Raw genomic sequence first — 11,222 nt, 5'->3', positions numbered from 1 at the left:
AAACATTACAATTTTCTGACAGATTTACGAAAATGTTATATTGCTACTCATATTTTATCCATAACAATGAATAACAGAGAACAGATGTTTGTTCCTTGTGACGATTATCTCAAATTTTTGATAGACCACGATATGAATTTCAAGTGGTGTGCATCTTCTAGAGTTTAACTGATTTATGATCAGCGGCGTATACTGTGAAGTAACGTTGTTTTGTGAATTGACTTATGCATATGTGATTTCCGAATTAGAAATATACCCATGTGGTTTTTATTACAACATTATACCTAATAAATGACGTGATTTTCAATCGAACGAGAAAGAAAAATTCGAATTGTTTTAACATAGGAATTATTTATAACAGAAATTAAGGTGTCGCCAATGTACAGTAGAACAGGATATTGTCTCTCCAATAAATTCGCAATTCGTTGGGTAAAGATTCAATTAGGTATACAAAGTATATATTATATATAGGAATAGAGATTAATTTTAAAATATAAAACATAAAGTACATTTTTAAAAGCTTATTAAAAATATGATAAACTATCTGCGTTATAATTTATTTCTTTTGTTGAGTTTAAATTGCATTCTTTTTAAGCCTAATTTAATTAAGATTTAAAAGAAACTAAAAAATAATATTGAATTGAGGTTAAAAGTTTATCTACAGTAGAAATAAACGTTAGTGGTGTTATTTATCGTTCATGTAATATTTTTGTTTAAATCTTTTGTTTAAATGTTAATATTAATAATGTTTATGTAAATTATTTTTCTCAGAAAACATTTGTCGTGGAATCTCATCAGTCAAAATGCATCCTACAGCTGACGCTGAAGTAAATACCAATGTAAATACTACTGTGCATGGCACTAAAAGATCTATGGATGATAGTAGCAAGAATGAAGCCAAGATGCCGAAAGTAGAAGCAGAGTCAGTACAAACGACAGAAGCGGAGGTGGTACAAAGAATTAAGAGAAAAAATCACGCCATGTTACTGGGCTACATTGGCAAAGACTATTATGGCATGCAAAGAAATCCTGGTATGAAAACTATAGAGGAAGATTTGATTACTGCTTTATTGAAGGCAGAGTTGATAAATTCAGAACATTTTGAGAATATACGTGCAATCAATTTTCAAAGGGCGGCACGTACGGACAAAGGAGTATCAGCAATTAGGCAGGTTGTTTCGCTGAAGCTACGTAAGACAAATATTTTTAAATAATAATCCAATATGTATCTCTTTTGAAAATTTTTGTTTCAAAGCAATTTTAATTTATGTTGATTATAATAAATATTTATATGTTTATATTTACAATCGTTTCTATTTAAGTTTATTATTGTTAATAAGAGTGAAAGTTTAAAATAAACAAGAAAACTTTTCTTTTAATTATTATATGAATATTTATATTATTACATTAAAAATTTTTAATGTTTTTACAGCAGAGAATATTGACAGGACAATAATAAATCAGTTCTTACCTGATGCCATCAGAGTATTTGGAATTAAACGAGTGACAAAGGGTTTCAATAGCAAAAATCAGTGTGATGCACGTACCTATAGATACATCATTCCTTCTTTCGCCTTTGCACCAGAAGATCAGAGTTTGTTAAAACTCGGAGCGGAAGTTAACGAAGACGAAAGAATCAAACAATTATCGATCATTGATGGAAACCCATATACTGACTACAGATTATCTCCAGAATCTTTGGACAGATTAAATTCCATTTCGAAACTTTTGGAAGGTTCTCACAATTTTCACGTCTTTACATCAAAAGTGTAAGTTAATATCAAAATTTAAAAGAATGTACTTGTGTATTTATTTGGGTATTCAAAACGGAAGCACTTAATTACAGAAAGCCATTAGATCCACGCGCGCAACGTTACATAATGAAATTCTGTTGCGCGGAGACGTTTATTTCGAACGGTATGGAATTCGCAATCTTGGAAGTTAAAGGACAAAGCTTCATGTTGCATCAAATTCGAAAAATGGTGGCGATTGTAGTTGCAATTGCAAGAAACATGGTATCTGAACAGACAATCAAGGAAGCATTTAATACAATGGACAAAATGGATATACCACTTGCACCCAGTTTAGGATTGTGTCTGTGTCATGTAAGAAACTTGGTCTAGTTCTAAATTTTTACAAGATTAATATTGAATTTTTTAAAGACGCTAATTTCAAGAAATCAATGTATCAACAGGTGCATTATGATCAGTATAGTAAAAGGTATGGCACGGATGGTCTCCATGAAACATTAGATTGGAAAGAATGTGAAGAAGAAGTAGAAAAGTTTCAGAAGACTTATATTTTGCAACATATGGTGGACACTGAGATTTCAGAACAAACGTATCCTTTGTAAATATAGTGCTTTCTATAATAAGTTTTTCTTCATGTAATACTTAAATCCTTATAATTCTTAACCAATGATTAACATATAGAACCTTGAAATGGCTGGCAGGTCTTCCTTTTTATACGTTTAGTAACAGAGATGTACTACCGTTGGAGGATGATGAGAAACAAGAAGCCGTGCATGTTCAAGTGTAAAACACATAGCTTTAGTTGTATACCAAATATATACATTAAAGAAAGTTTTAAAGTTATTATGAAAGTATGTAAAATTAATTATAAATTTCCTAGAGTTACAAAGTATTCTGTTAATTGAAAACAGATGATGTCAGAGACCTTCAACCAAACATCCTGGTGTAAAATATTTACTATCTCTATCTTGCAAAATTCTTTGAATTGAAAATATATGTGTGTATATACATGATCCTCTTGCTCCCTCTTGATTCATTGGTGATTTAGATAAATTTGCAGCGTCCACTGCAATCAAACTTGTACTTTCCCTGTATATGTTCTTCCCACCACACGCGTATATCGGAATGACGCGCATGCTTTGCTCGCGTTGGGTAATTCCAATCTCGTGGCAGCCAGTATGTTCAGTGAATGCTTGAGCGCCAAGATATAAGGAGGCGCGAACTGCAATTATCAACATTTCGCGTACGGTGTATCTTATCATGTGGATAGCTCGACAAATTTCCATACTACTAATAGTTGTTTACGGTAAGCAGACAACATATTGTAACACTAACTCCTTTTTGTTATGAATAAAAAAATATATCACGGTATTGAGAAAAAGTGTTGTAATTGCAAAACTTTGTAGAGAAATTTTATAATTTTTTTTTGTTAAACTCCTTTTTTATCAATTAGATATAATGCAGCAGAATGTGAAATAGATACAATAAAAATAAGTTAATACTTTAAGATATATTATTGATAAAATAGAGATAAGTAAATGTTCATAAAAATATTAAAAAATGCAATTATTTATTGGTATTACTAACATTATCTCATGTTCATTGTAAATTTTAATTTTTATACTCTTTATTCCAAATTAATAATTTCATAACAAAACTACATCAGTAATCACGTCAATAACATAATATATAACTTGCATTTTAGAAAAATGTCAAGCAATATTTAATCAAGAAATATATTTTGTGACGTTTTAATTTATCTAACAATATTTTTACTCAGTTTATACATATTTAAATTTTGATTAAATGATCAACTGGCTAATAATTTTTAAATAAGATAAATAGTAAAATTTATTTTTTCAAATAAAACTTATTTTTATTAGGCATTATAGAAGAAATTTTATATTATGTATGATATTTTGTGACAATTTGTATATTCGCATATTCCAAGAAATTTCTGAAGTAATCACAACCAGTTCCAGAAACCAGTTTAGTGACCTTGAACCTTAGTGAAGAAGAATCTATCTGCTTACATGTTTACATATATCGGCAGATAATAAATGAAGATGAAACACGAATACACATATATCCATTACATTTATTAAAGTTTATTAAAGTTGTTCTTATATTGCTAGCAAATATAATCAATCACTTTAGAGTTGATTATTTCTAATAAAAAAAAAAAGAACATTAAACAAAATGGCACTGATCATATTCTACACAAAATAATTGTACACGATCAGAATATTCTACACAAAAAAATTGTACGTGGAAAAACTGCACAAGAATTGTCACTGAATTAAAAATTACATACGAATATATTGTGCGTAAAAAAACTGTATAGTAGACAGTTTTTTACGCACAATATATCCGTGTGCAATTTTTAATTCAAAGGTAATTTCTGTGCACAGTTTTTCCACGTACAATTTTTTTGTGTACAATATATTTGTGTAGAATATTCTGATTGTGTACAATTATTTTGTGTAGAATATGATCAGTATCAACAAAATTGTTCTATGTATATAAATCCTAATTATAATTAAAATAATTTAATAAATAATTTCAGCTTATACATGCAACACATAAAATAACAGGAAATAGATCTTGATAATCTAGCGAAACTATTTTTTGGATTTTACAGTGTGTATTAGTTCTGGATATGCACAAAATAATAATAATTGCGGGTAAGTAAAACATCGAAGTAATGTACATAATAACTCAAGTAAATAAGTATCAACTAATTCAATTGTTTGAACAGGCTGGAGAGATTTCAATGTAATAATGGAGAGTGTATAGCGGGTGAATTATTATGTGACGGCAGAACAGATTGTAGAGATTCGTCCGACGAGACGGAAACCGAGTGTAAAAAACCGGAGATTCTATGTCCTGCTTATGCTTTTCGCTGTAATTACGGTGCTTGTATAAACGGAGATCTTGTGTGTAATGGTGTTCAGGACTGCGCCGATAACAGCGACGAAACGCAGCCCCAATGTAAAAGGAACCTAACAAATAATCAAACGGAAAGACCTACTACACGCAGATGTAAAGCGGATCAATTTACATGCGACAACGGCCAGTGTATCTACAGCATCGACGTATGTGATGGAAAACGAAATTGTGCGGATGGCTCTGATGAAAACTCTACATTATGCAGATCATTACCGTGAGACTCTTTTATTACCTTACGATTGATAATTGTATATTGATTAAACGATCAGTTTAAAAAGCAAATGTCCTACAATAACCAACTTGTTTGCAGTTGTCCCCCAACAGCTTTCCGTTGTTCTTATGGAGCTTGTATCGATGGTGATTTACGATGTAACGATGTTTCCAATTGCGCCGATAATTCGGACGAAGATCCGAGATTATGTGCAACTGGATGGCCATCACCTTTGCCAACGGTACGACCAACAACGGGAACAACGCGATCTCCACCAGTACCAACACGTCCTAGCACGAATACTTGTAGAGCACCTCCGCAACCACATAACGGCCGTTGGCAGTTACATCGGTCGCAATGTTCAGGTGAACAGGAATGTGACATTGCAGAAGGAACAGAATTGGGATTAGGGTCTCATCTTGTCTACTCTTGTAATTCGGGATATAAAATAAGAGGCCCGACCGATGTGAGCTGTAGCATTGGAGGAAAATGGCTTAATACACCAGTTTGCATAGGTATTAAAATAATAATTATATATTTGACTATTTAAAAATATCGAATATTTTATTGGAATAATCATCGTCTTTAAAATGATTAAGATCGTGTATTAATTATATTCAAAATGTTTGTTTAATAGAAATACGCTGCAAACCTTTAACCACAGCATCTGTCGAAGCTAGATGTACATACGACGATGACTGGGTGTCGTGTGAATCTCCAGTACGACCGAGAACAAAAGCTGTATTACAATGTCAAAATAGTTATCGACCTGAAACTAATCTACTTTCCGGACAAAGAAGGAATGTGAGATGTAATACAAACGGTCAATGGGAACCAGAACCTATGCGATGTGTTCCAGGTCCGCTCACAATAAACATTTACGTTAATGACACTAAACTTACGCTTCACACCACTTTGGACAGAAACAACGCTACGTTTATTGAAGTTTTGGATGATAGAGTCATTATACACACGAATGCTAACAATCCAAATTATCCAAACGTAGATGTTAGAGTACCAAAGCCAAATAATAATAATGCTGCAGAGGAGCCTTGGACGTGGTCTTAGAACTACAAAAGAATGATAGTATAATCATAAATAGTACAATTTTCCGAATAATACTTTTACAGTTGGCAATCACATGTGTCATTAATTCCATCGAGATAATTCACATACCTGTATATTAGTTTCTATTTAAGTTACGATTTGAAATTGCTTTCTAACGAACTAAAGCTTTAATAAAAGTATTAAAATCACATGGTGATATTATACAAACATAATTTTTAATTACTGTACAAATGTTGTGTACAAATTCATATATTGTTCAGTGCACACACATACACATACATACCGAATATATTTAATAAATTTTTACGTGACTTTGATACACCTTAATCTCTTTCCTATCCCATTATTCACAAAATTATTACAATGACGCTAAATAAAATTACGGTAATTGTGAATTATCTCTTTCTTTTGCAATAATCCATTATATTCTCTCTATTACGGCAAGATAATTACTCCTATCGAAATATTTGTTGTAGTATGCGGCACTTTACCTCCCGATATTAAACCGACCGTTGTGGGCGGTATCCGACCAAACATCACGGAATTTCCGTGGCATGCCACTATGTATCGTGATGCACCAGACGAGGCAAAGAAATTTTTCTGTGGAGCTTCTATTATTCAGGAGAATCTCTTGATAACGGCGGCTCATTGTGTATATGATGAGATCACTAAGCAACCAATACGAGCCAGTTCAATTTATATATTAACAGGAAACATCTTTCGCAATTATGATTATCCTTTTCATAATCAAAATCTTGTTAAAAGAAATCAGGTTTGCAAGTGTATACAATACAACGTAAACTAATCTGTATGGAATATTGTCGATCATAAATATTCATGCATACTTTCTTACAGGTAAAACGTATTTACATTGTGCGCAATTATCTAGGACTTATAGGAAATTATGTCTCAGACATTGCGATATTAGAACTTGTCAGTCCGTTTGTATTGTCAACTTGGTTGGTTCCTGTATGCATAGATACCTTAAGCGATAGGAGTATATTGGAACCAGGCTCTTTTGGAAAAGTAGCGGGATTTGGTAGAACTGCACAAGGTGAATCTAGCGCAGTCCTACAAGCTCTGACAGTGCCCGTGATTCCATTCGGCCAATGTAGGTCCGCGAGCCAACATGCCAATACAGAACAATTTATCACTGTTGACAAGTTTTGCGCAGGTTACACAAATGGTTAGTAAAATAATAATTATATATGACATTAATTACACAATACTGCATTCTTCTAAATTCTGCTAAATTACATCGAAAATATAATACGAATAATGTAAAATGATTTTTAAATTACATGGAAGCTATATAAAAACAAATTTAAGGGTAATTGTTTTTAAATTTAAAGATGATTGTTGTGTGCAAAGATGTGAAAAGTAGAAAGATAACTTACTTAAGCATGTTTCAGGTTCTTCTGTTTGTGATGGTGACAGTGGCGGTGGATTAGTCTTTAAAACTAATAATTTGTGGTATCTCCGAGGTATTGTTAGCGTTTCCCTCGGTACGAAACAAGAGGGTGGAACTGTCTATTGCGACAACAATTTGTATTCCTTATATACAGATATATCCAGACATATTTTATGGATACAAGATGTCATTACAAAAATAGAGCAAAATCAAGTCCATACATTATGCTCAGATGAATCTCCAACGAGATGTTCTTAAATTTAGTGATAGTTATGCGCAATTATCGAAGAAAAGAAAAGCATTTACTTTGTGCCATGTAAGCCTACTGATAAATTATCTGTATTTGTCTATTCATTATTAACTTTATTAAAGTTGTAACTTTGTTGAATGGAACAATTGAAGACTTCAAGAAATATTTTCTTGTACATACAAGTACATATGTACATACAATGTGTGATGTAAATGAGATTAATTTTATAATTCTATTATTATTTAGCTGCATTTATCATTTTATGGATTAAAAAAAATTCTTACTATATTACAATATAAATATATAAAAAATAAATATAGACAGAATGTTAATTACTATATATATTTTCTATTTTAACTTTATGAATGTCAAGTTATGCACAAAACAGATTTAATAAAAAATTAATTTAATTATTGTTTTAATAAAAAAAATTTTACATATTTTTATACATAATGTACATTCAAAAATATATTTTTCCATTATATAGCATAATATCTACAGTAAAACTTTTTTTTTTAATGTGACGAATAATTCTATAAAGTTATTGCATGATATTTAACTATTGCAACTTACAAGCATTCGAGTTTTTTCAACATTTTTTCTTTGTTAGGTACACGCGGTAGTGCAGTTACATCTTTGCTGGGTGAAACTAAACCTGTGTATTATATATTTTATTATTTTATGTAAAATATAATAATAAATTTTGTAATATTTACCTTCCATATGTAAGTCCTGCAAACGTTGCTTCAATTTTTCAATCTCTGGATTTGAATCGGGAACTTCCTCAGTAGAAACTTCCTCATCATCTTCAGCTAACAATTCTGCTAATTCTTTTTCCAATTCAGCATCAGAGTCTGTGTTGTTTAATGTTTCAGATAAAACTGTATCTATGTCTTTTTTTTCCTCTAAAATCTGATTATCAAATAATATATATTAGTGTATCTTGTGTTATAATCACGAGTAATATATGTAATATATATAATATGTGATACTTACCTCATTAATGTCATCCATAACATCTCTAACATCATATTCTGTTAAATTATTTTGTCCTATTTTTTTCAATACATCAGATCCAGTTTTATAAGCAGATAACACAGCGGAGTTAGAATGCGCGTCTTGAATATTAGTGATGAGAACGCGTAAATTTGCAAGAGCGTGTGCACGCTTCTCTATGGTTTTTTCCAATTCCATTTTTCTCTTCAATTGCGTCTTCGCCATCTGACGCAACTCTTTCCCTAAGTATGACTTTGCTTCATTAATAATGTTAAGCTTCTCTTGCTCCATGAGCTCTATTTCCTTGATCAGTTCGTTTTCCTGTTTTATCAATTTATACATGCCTTCTTCTATCTCTGTAATTTTGTTCACTGTTTGCACAGAGATCTTAACTAATAATTCACTATTTGGATTTGAGTTCTTCTTAAAAACCACCTTTCTTTTTTGTTTTAACCACTCCAATGTTAATCTCACTGCTGTCTCTGAAATCTGCTTTTCTGTTTTGCTTTTGCAATATTCTATTATCTCCGATATCGAAAACAAAACATTGGTTTTTTTAACTTCAGTGATAGAAAGGATAATGTCACCTAATTCTCGCACAATCCGTAGATGTACATATCTTATTTCTATGTCATTAATGTTCTGGCCCACAACATAATTTTTTACCTTGGTAAACGACCAGGTAATTGGTCTTTTTACAAATATGTCGATTGACCATGCTGTCCATGTTTCACAGGGCTCTTTAAAAAAGTCAGTCTCTTGAATTATCTCGTTATTTCTAAAAAAAATCACAAAAAATGTATATTAATAAGCAATGCATGTATGTACCATTACATTTTTAACTACGTACTGTCGCAAATAATTATCTTAATTGTAACAACTGATTCTCTATATTTGATAAAAGTATTGGAAAAATTTAATATACATTTAAGTTGCAATAATACCTCAAAAGCTCCTCCATTACAGTAACCAGACAGAGCGGTGCACAGCCCTTTCTTTTGAAGGCTTCGTTTAAATCAACCAATGAAAAGCTGCACTGCATGGTATGTTTCAGCCACTCGTATATTAGATCATTCCAGAACTTGTACTTGGAGACCCAATCCTGCGGGTTTGCGGACTTGCTGCGAAATGGAGAAAACAACGCGCTCATCCTTTCCTCCTGGTTCCAACATTCTGGCAACTTTTCCGCTGGTAGCGGTGACAGATTACCACTGACATTTCCATTGATCATCCTACTGTCAATGTTCTTACTATCATTCATGATCGAATAGGATCTTGCAAATCACTCCAAGCATGCAAATTATTTATAAATATAGGTTATAAATATCGTGTAATCGAGGCAAGCTTGTTGTATTATTCTCGAGCACACGTATCCCTCGTCGATCTGTCTCTCATCTTCGTTCCAACTGACTGTGAGACGAGTGCTATAAATAGAAAAGTATTATTTGTATGATTATGATTAAATAAATGCAACGACGCGTAATTATAAACGAGTGGTATCGTCCTACGACCTCAAAGACTTCGATTAAACATTTGACAGATCCCCCGATCCGCTAATCCAAGGACTGCTTCGTGGATGAAAACTCTTAATTTTGTATTCAGACTCTTCAGGAGGGTTCACTTATCTCAAGCTGTTGCGTCGTCAGCTGCTTTAAAGTGCAAGATATGTTTACATGCGTCATGAACCTGCGTGATGTATAATAACGATCAGAGAGAAGCCTGACCTGTGACGGCTGTGACCTGAGACTCGAGACACACACGGAGTCAACAGAACGTCCGACCAGTGCTGTAGTGGCGTACGTGACTGCTGGCAGGCAGACTCGGCGGTACCCGGCGCTAGTCGGCGCCACTCGGCGTTGCTAGGCGACCGACTTGTTGACTCGCCGCGCCTGCGCCGCTGCCGCCATGTTGCTCCGTTGCTCCGCGCTCCAGTCACGTACGCCATTTCAGCGCCGGTCGGACGCTCTGTCGACTCCGTGCGTGTTTCTGCGTGCCTCGTGTGTTCAGAATTGAATTGTCCGGTGTTGGGCAGGTACGGTGTTGTGTTGAGAGTGCCGTCGTGCTAGCAAACGATACGCGAGTCATGTGAGATCGGTCGTATTCATGTGTAAAACGCGGCATCGTGCATTTGCCTTCGGTTTCGAGTGAAGTGTTCGCGTGCGCGTTCGAGCAAAGTGATGTTTGCTCGTTTGGTAGAATATCGCGAGTGCCAATTAAGTGAAGTGCTACTAGTCGTCGTGCGAGCATACGAAATATGGTCGCGCCAAGTGAAATTCTCGCGCGCGGTTTATGTTTTACTCGTGTGTGATATATATTATCCGTAATATCGGGAGTGTCGAATAAAGTATCGGGCGATCGTTATTAATGTGCGGTTCGAGAATAACAGGATGTAACAGAAAGCGGCATCCATGGAGCGACTCGGTATTTCGGAAAAGGAATGTAGCAGCAGTAGCAGCATCAGCAGCAGGAGCAGCGACAGCAATCGGTGAGTGAATTTTTATCAAATTAATTAATTGAATTTATATCATGTATATGTGGTATTGCACATTTATACAACACGATTATGCACATTTGCATAAAACAGGT

General features: G+C 33.5%; 3 protein-coding genes and 1 long non-coding RNA gene across 6 annotated transcripts; 2 read left to right on the top strand and 2 right to left on the bottom strand.

Moving 5' to 3' along the window:
* The first annotated feature begins 190 nt into the window (after nucleotides 1-190).
* On the top strand, nucleotides 191-2,602 carry LOC105830984 (tRNA pseudouridine synthase A). 2 transcript variants are annotated; one of them, XM_028189065.2, is made up of 6 exons: nucleotides 191-445; nucleotides 772-1,191; nucleotides 1,436-1,769; nucleotides 1,847-2,105; nucleotides 2,195-2,340; nucleotides 2,433-2,602. In XM_028189065.2, the coding sequence occupies exons 1-6, from the start codon at nucleotides 379-381 to the stop codon at nucleotides 2,536-2,538; spliced, it is 1,332 nt and encodes a 443-aa protein (XP_028044866.1). In that variant the 5' UTR covers nucleotides 191-378; the 3' UTR covers nucleotides 2,539-2,602. The 2 variants fall into 2 exon arrangements, with proteins under 2 accessions (XP_028044866.1, XP_012526221.1); XM_012670767.3 differs by having other exon boundaries at nucleotides 194-445; nucleotides 1,433-1,769.
* A 307-nt stretch (nucleotides 2,603-2,909) lies between these two features.
* On the top strand, nucleotides 2,910-8,369 carry LOC105830982 (modular serine protease). Its single transcript, XM_012670763.3, has 9 exons — nucleotides 2,910-3,057; nucleotides 4,393-4,435; nucleotides 4,510-4,914; nucleotides 5,011-5,426; nucleotides 5,549-5,770; nucleotides 6,456-6,751; nucleotides 6,835-7,165; nucleotides 7,392-7,706; nucleotides 8,251-8,369. Exons 1-8 carry the CDS (start codon nucleotides 3,012-3,014, stop codon nucleotides 7,646-7,648), a joined length of 2,016 nt encoding a protein of 671 aa, XP_012526217.1. The 5' UTR covers nucleotides 2,910-3,011; the 3' UTR covers nucleotides 7,649-7,706; nucleotides 8,251-8,369.
* LOC118647873 lies at nucleotides 5,847-7,509 on the bottom strand. Its single transcript, XR_004965017.1, has 4 exons — nucleotides 7,377-7,509; nucleotides 6,963-7,132; nucleotides 6,471-6,647; nucleotides 5,847-5,981 (listed from the first exon to the last, which is right to left on the bottom strand). It is a non-coding gene; the product is annotated as an uncharacterized LOC118647873 (long non-coding RNA).
* LOC105830983 (charged multivesicular body protein 7) lies at nucleotides 7,969-10,379 on the bottom strand. Of its 2 annotated transcripts, XM_012670765.3 has the most exons (6): nucleotides 10,361-10,379; nucleotides 10,148-10,282; nucleotides 9,581-10,060; nucleotides 8,637-9,414; nucleotides 8,357-8,552; nucleotides 7,969-8,295 (listed from the first exon to the last, which is right to left on the bottom strand). In XM_012670765.3, exons 3-6 carry the CDS (start codon nucleotides 9,895-9,897, stop codon nucleotides 8,210-8,212), a joined length of 1,377 nt encoding a protein of 458 aa, XP_012526219.1. In that variant the 5' UTR covers nucleotides 9,898-10,060; nucleotides 10,148-10,282; nucleotides 10,361-10,379; the 3' UTR covers nucleotides 7,969-8,209. The 2 variants fall into 2 exon arrangements, with proteins under 2 accessions (XP_012526219.1, XP_012526218.1); XM_012670764.3 differs by lacking the exon at nucleotides 10,361-10,379 and having other exon boundaries at nucleotides 10,148-10,352.
* Between the last annotated feature and the right edge of the window lie 843 nt (nucleotides 10,380-11,222).

This window comes from Monomorium pharaonis, chromosome 1 (genome assembly GCF_013373865.1).
Source record: "Monomorium pharaonis isolate MP-MQ-018 chromosome 1, ASM1337386v2, whole genome shotgun sequence".
Taxonomy (NCBI): domain Eukaryota; kingdom Metazoa; phylum Arthropoda; class Insecta; order Hymenoptera; family Formicidae; genus Monomorium; species Monomorium pharaonis.
Note: the sequence above shows the minus strand (reverse complement) of the source record. Positions and strands in the feature narration are given on the sequence as shown.

Coding starts and splice junctions, on each gene's coding strand:
- LOC105830984 (XM_012670767.3), top strand. CDS start 379: ATGTACAGTAGAACAGGATATTGTCTCTCCAATAAATTCGCAATTCGT. Junction 446..771: donor TTGGGTAAAGATTCAATTAG/GTATACAAAGTA, acceptor TATTTTTCTCAG/AAAACATTTGTCGTGGAATC. Junction 1,770..1,846: donor CACGTCTTTACATCAAAAGT/GTAAGTTAATAT, acceptor ACTTAATTACAG/AAAGCCATTAGATCCACGCG.
- LOC105830982 (XM_012670763.3), top strand. CDS start 3,012: ATGTGGATAGCTCGACAAATTTCCATACTACTAATAGTTGTTTACG. Junction 3,058..4,392: donor ACTACTAATAGTTGTTTACG/GTAAGCAGACAA, acceptor TGGATTTTACAG/TGTGTATTAGTTCTGGATAT. Junction 4,436..4,509: donor CAAAATAATAATAATTGCGG/GTAAGTAAAACA, acceptor TTGTTTGAACAG/GCTGGAGAGATTTCAATGTA.
- LOC105830983 (XM_012670765.3), bottom strand. CDS start 9,897: ATGAATGATAGTAAGAACATTGACAGTAGGATGATCAATGGAAATGTC. Junction 9,415..9,580: donor GTAATGGAGGAGCTTTTGAG/GTATTATTGCAA, acceptor GATTTTTTTTAG/AAATAACGAGATAATTCAAG. Junction 8,553..8,636: donor TTATGGATGACATTAATGAG/GTAAGTATCACA, acceptor TTTGATAATCAG/ATTTTAGAGGAAAAAAAAGA.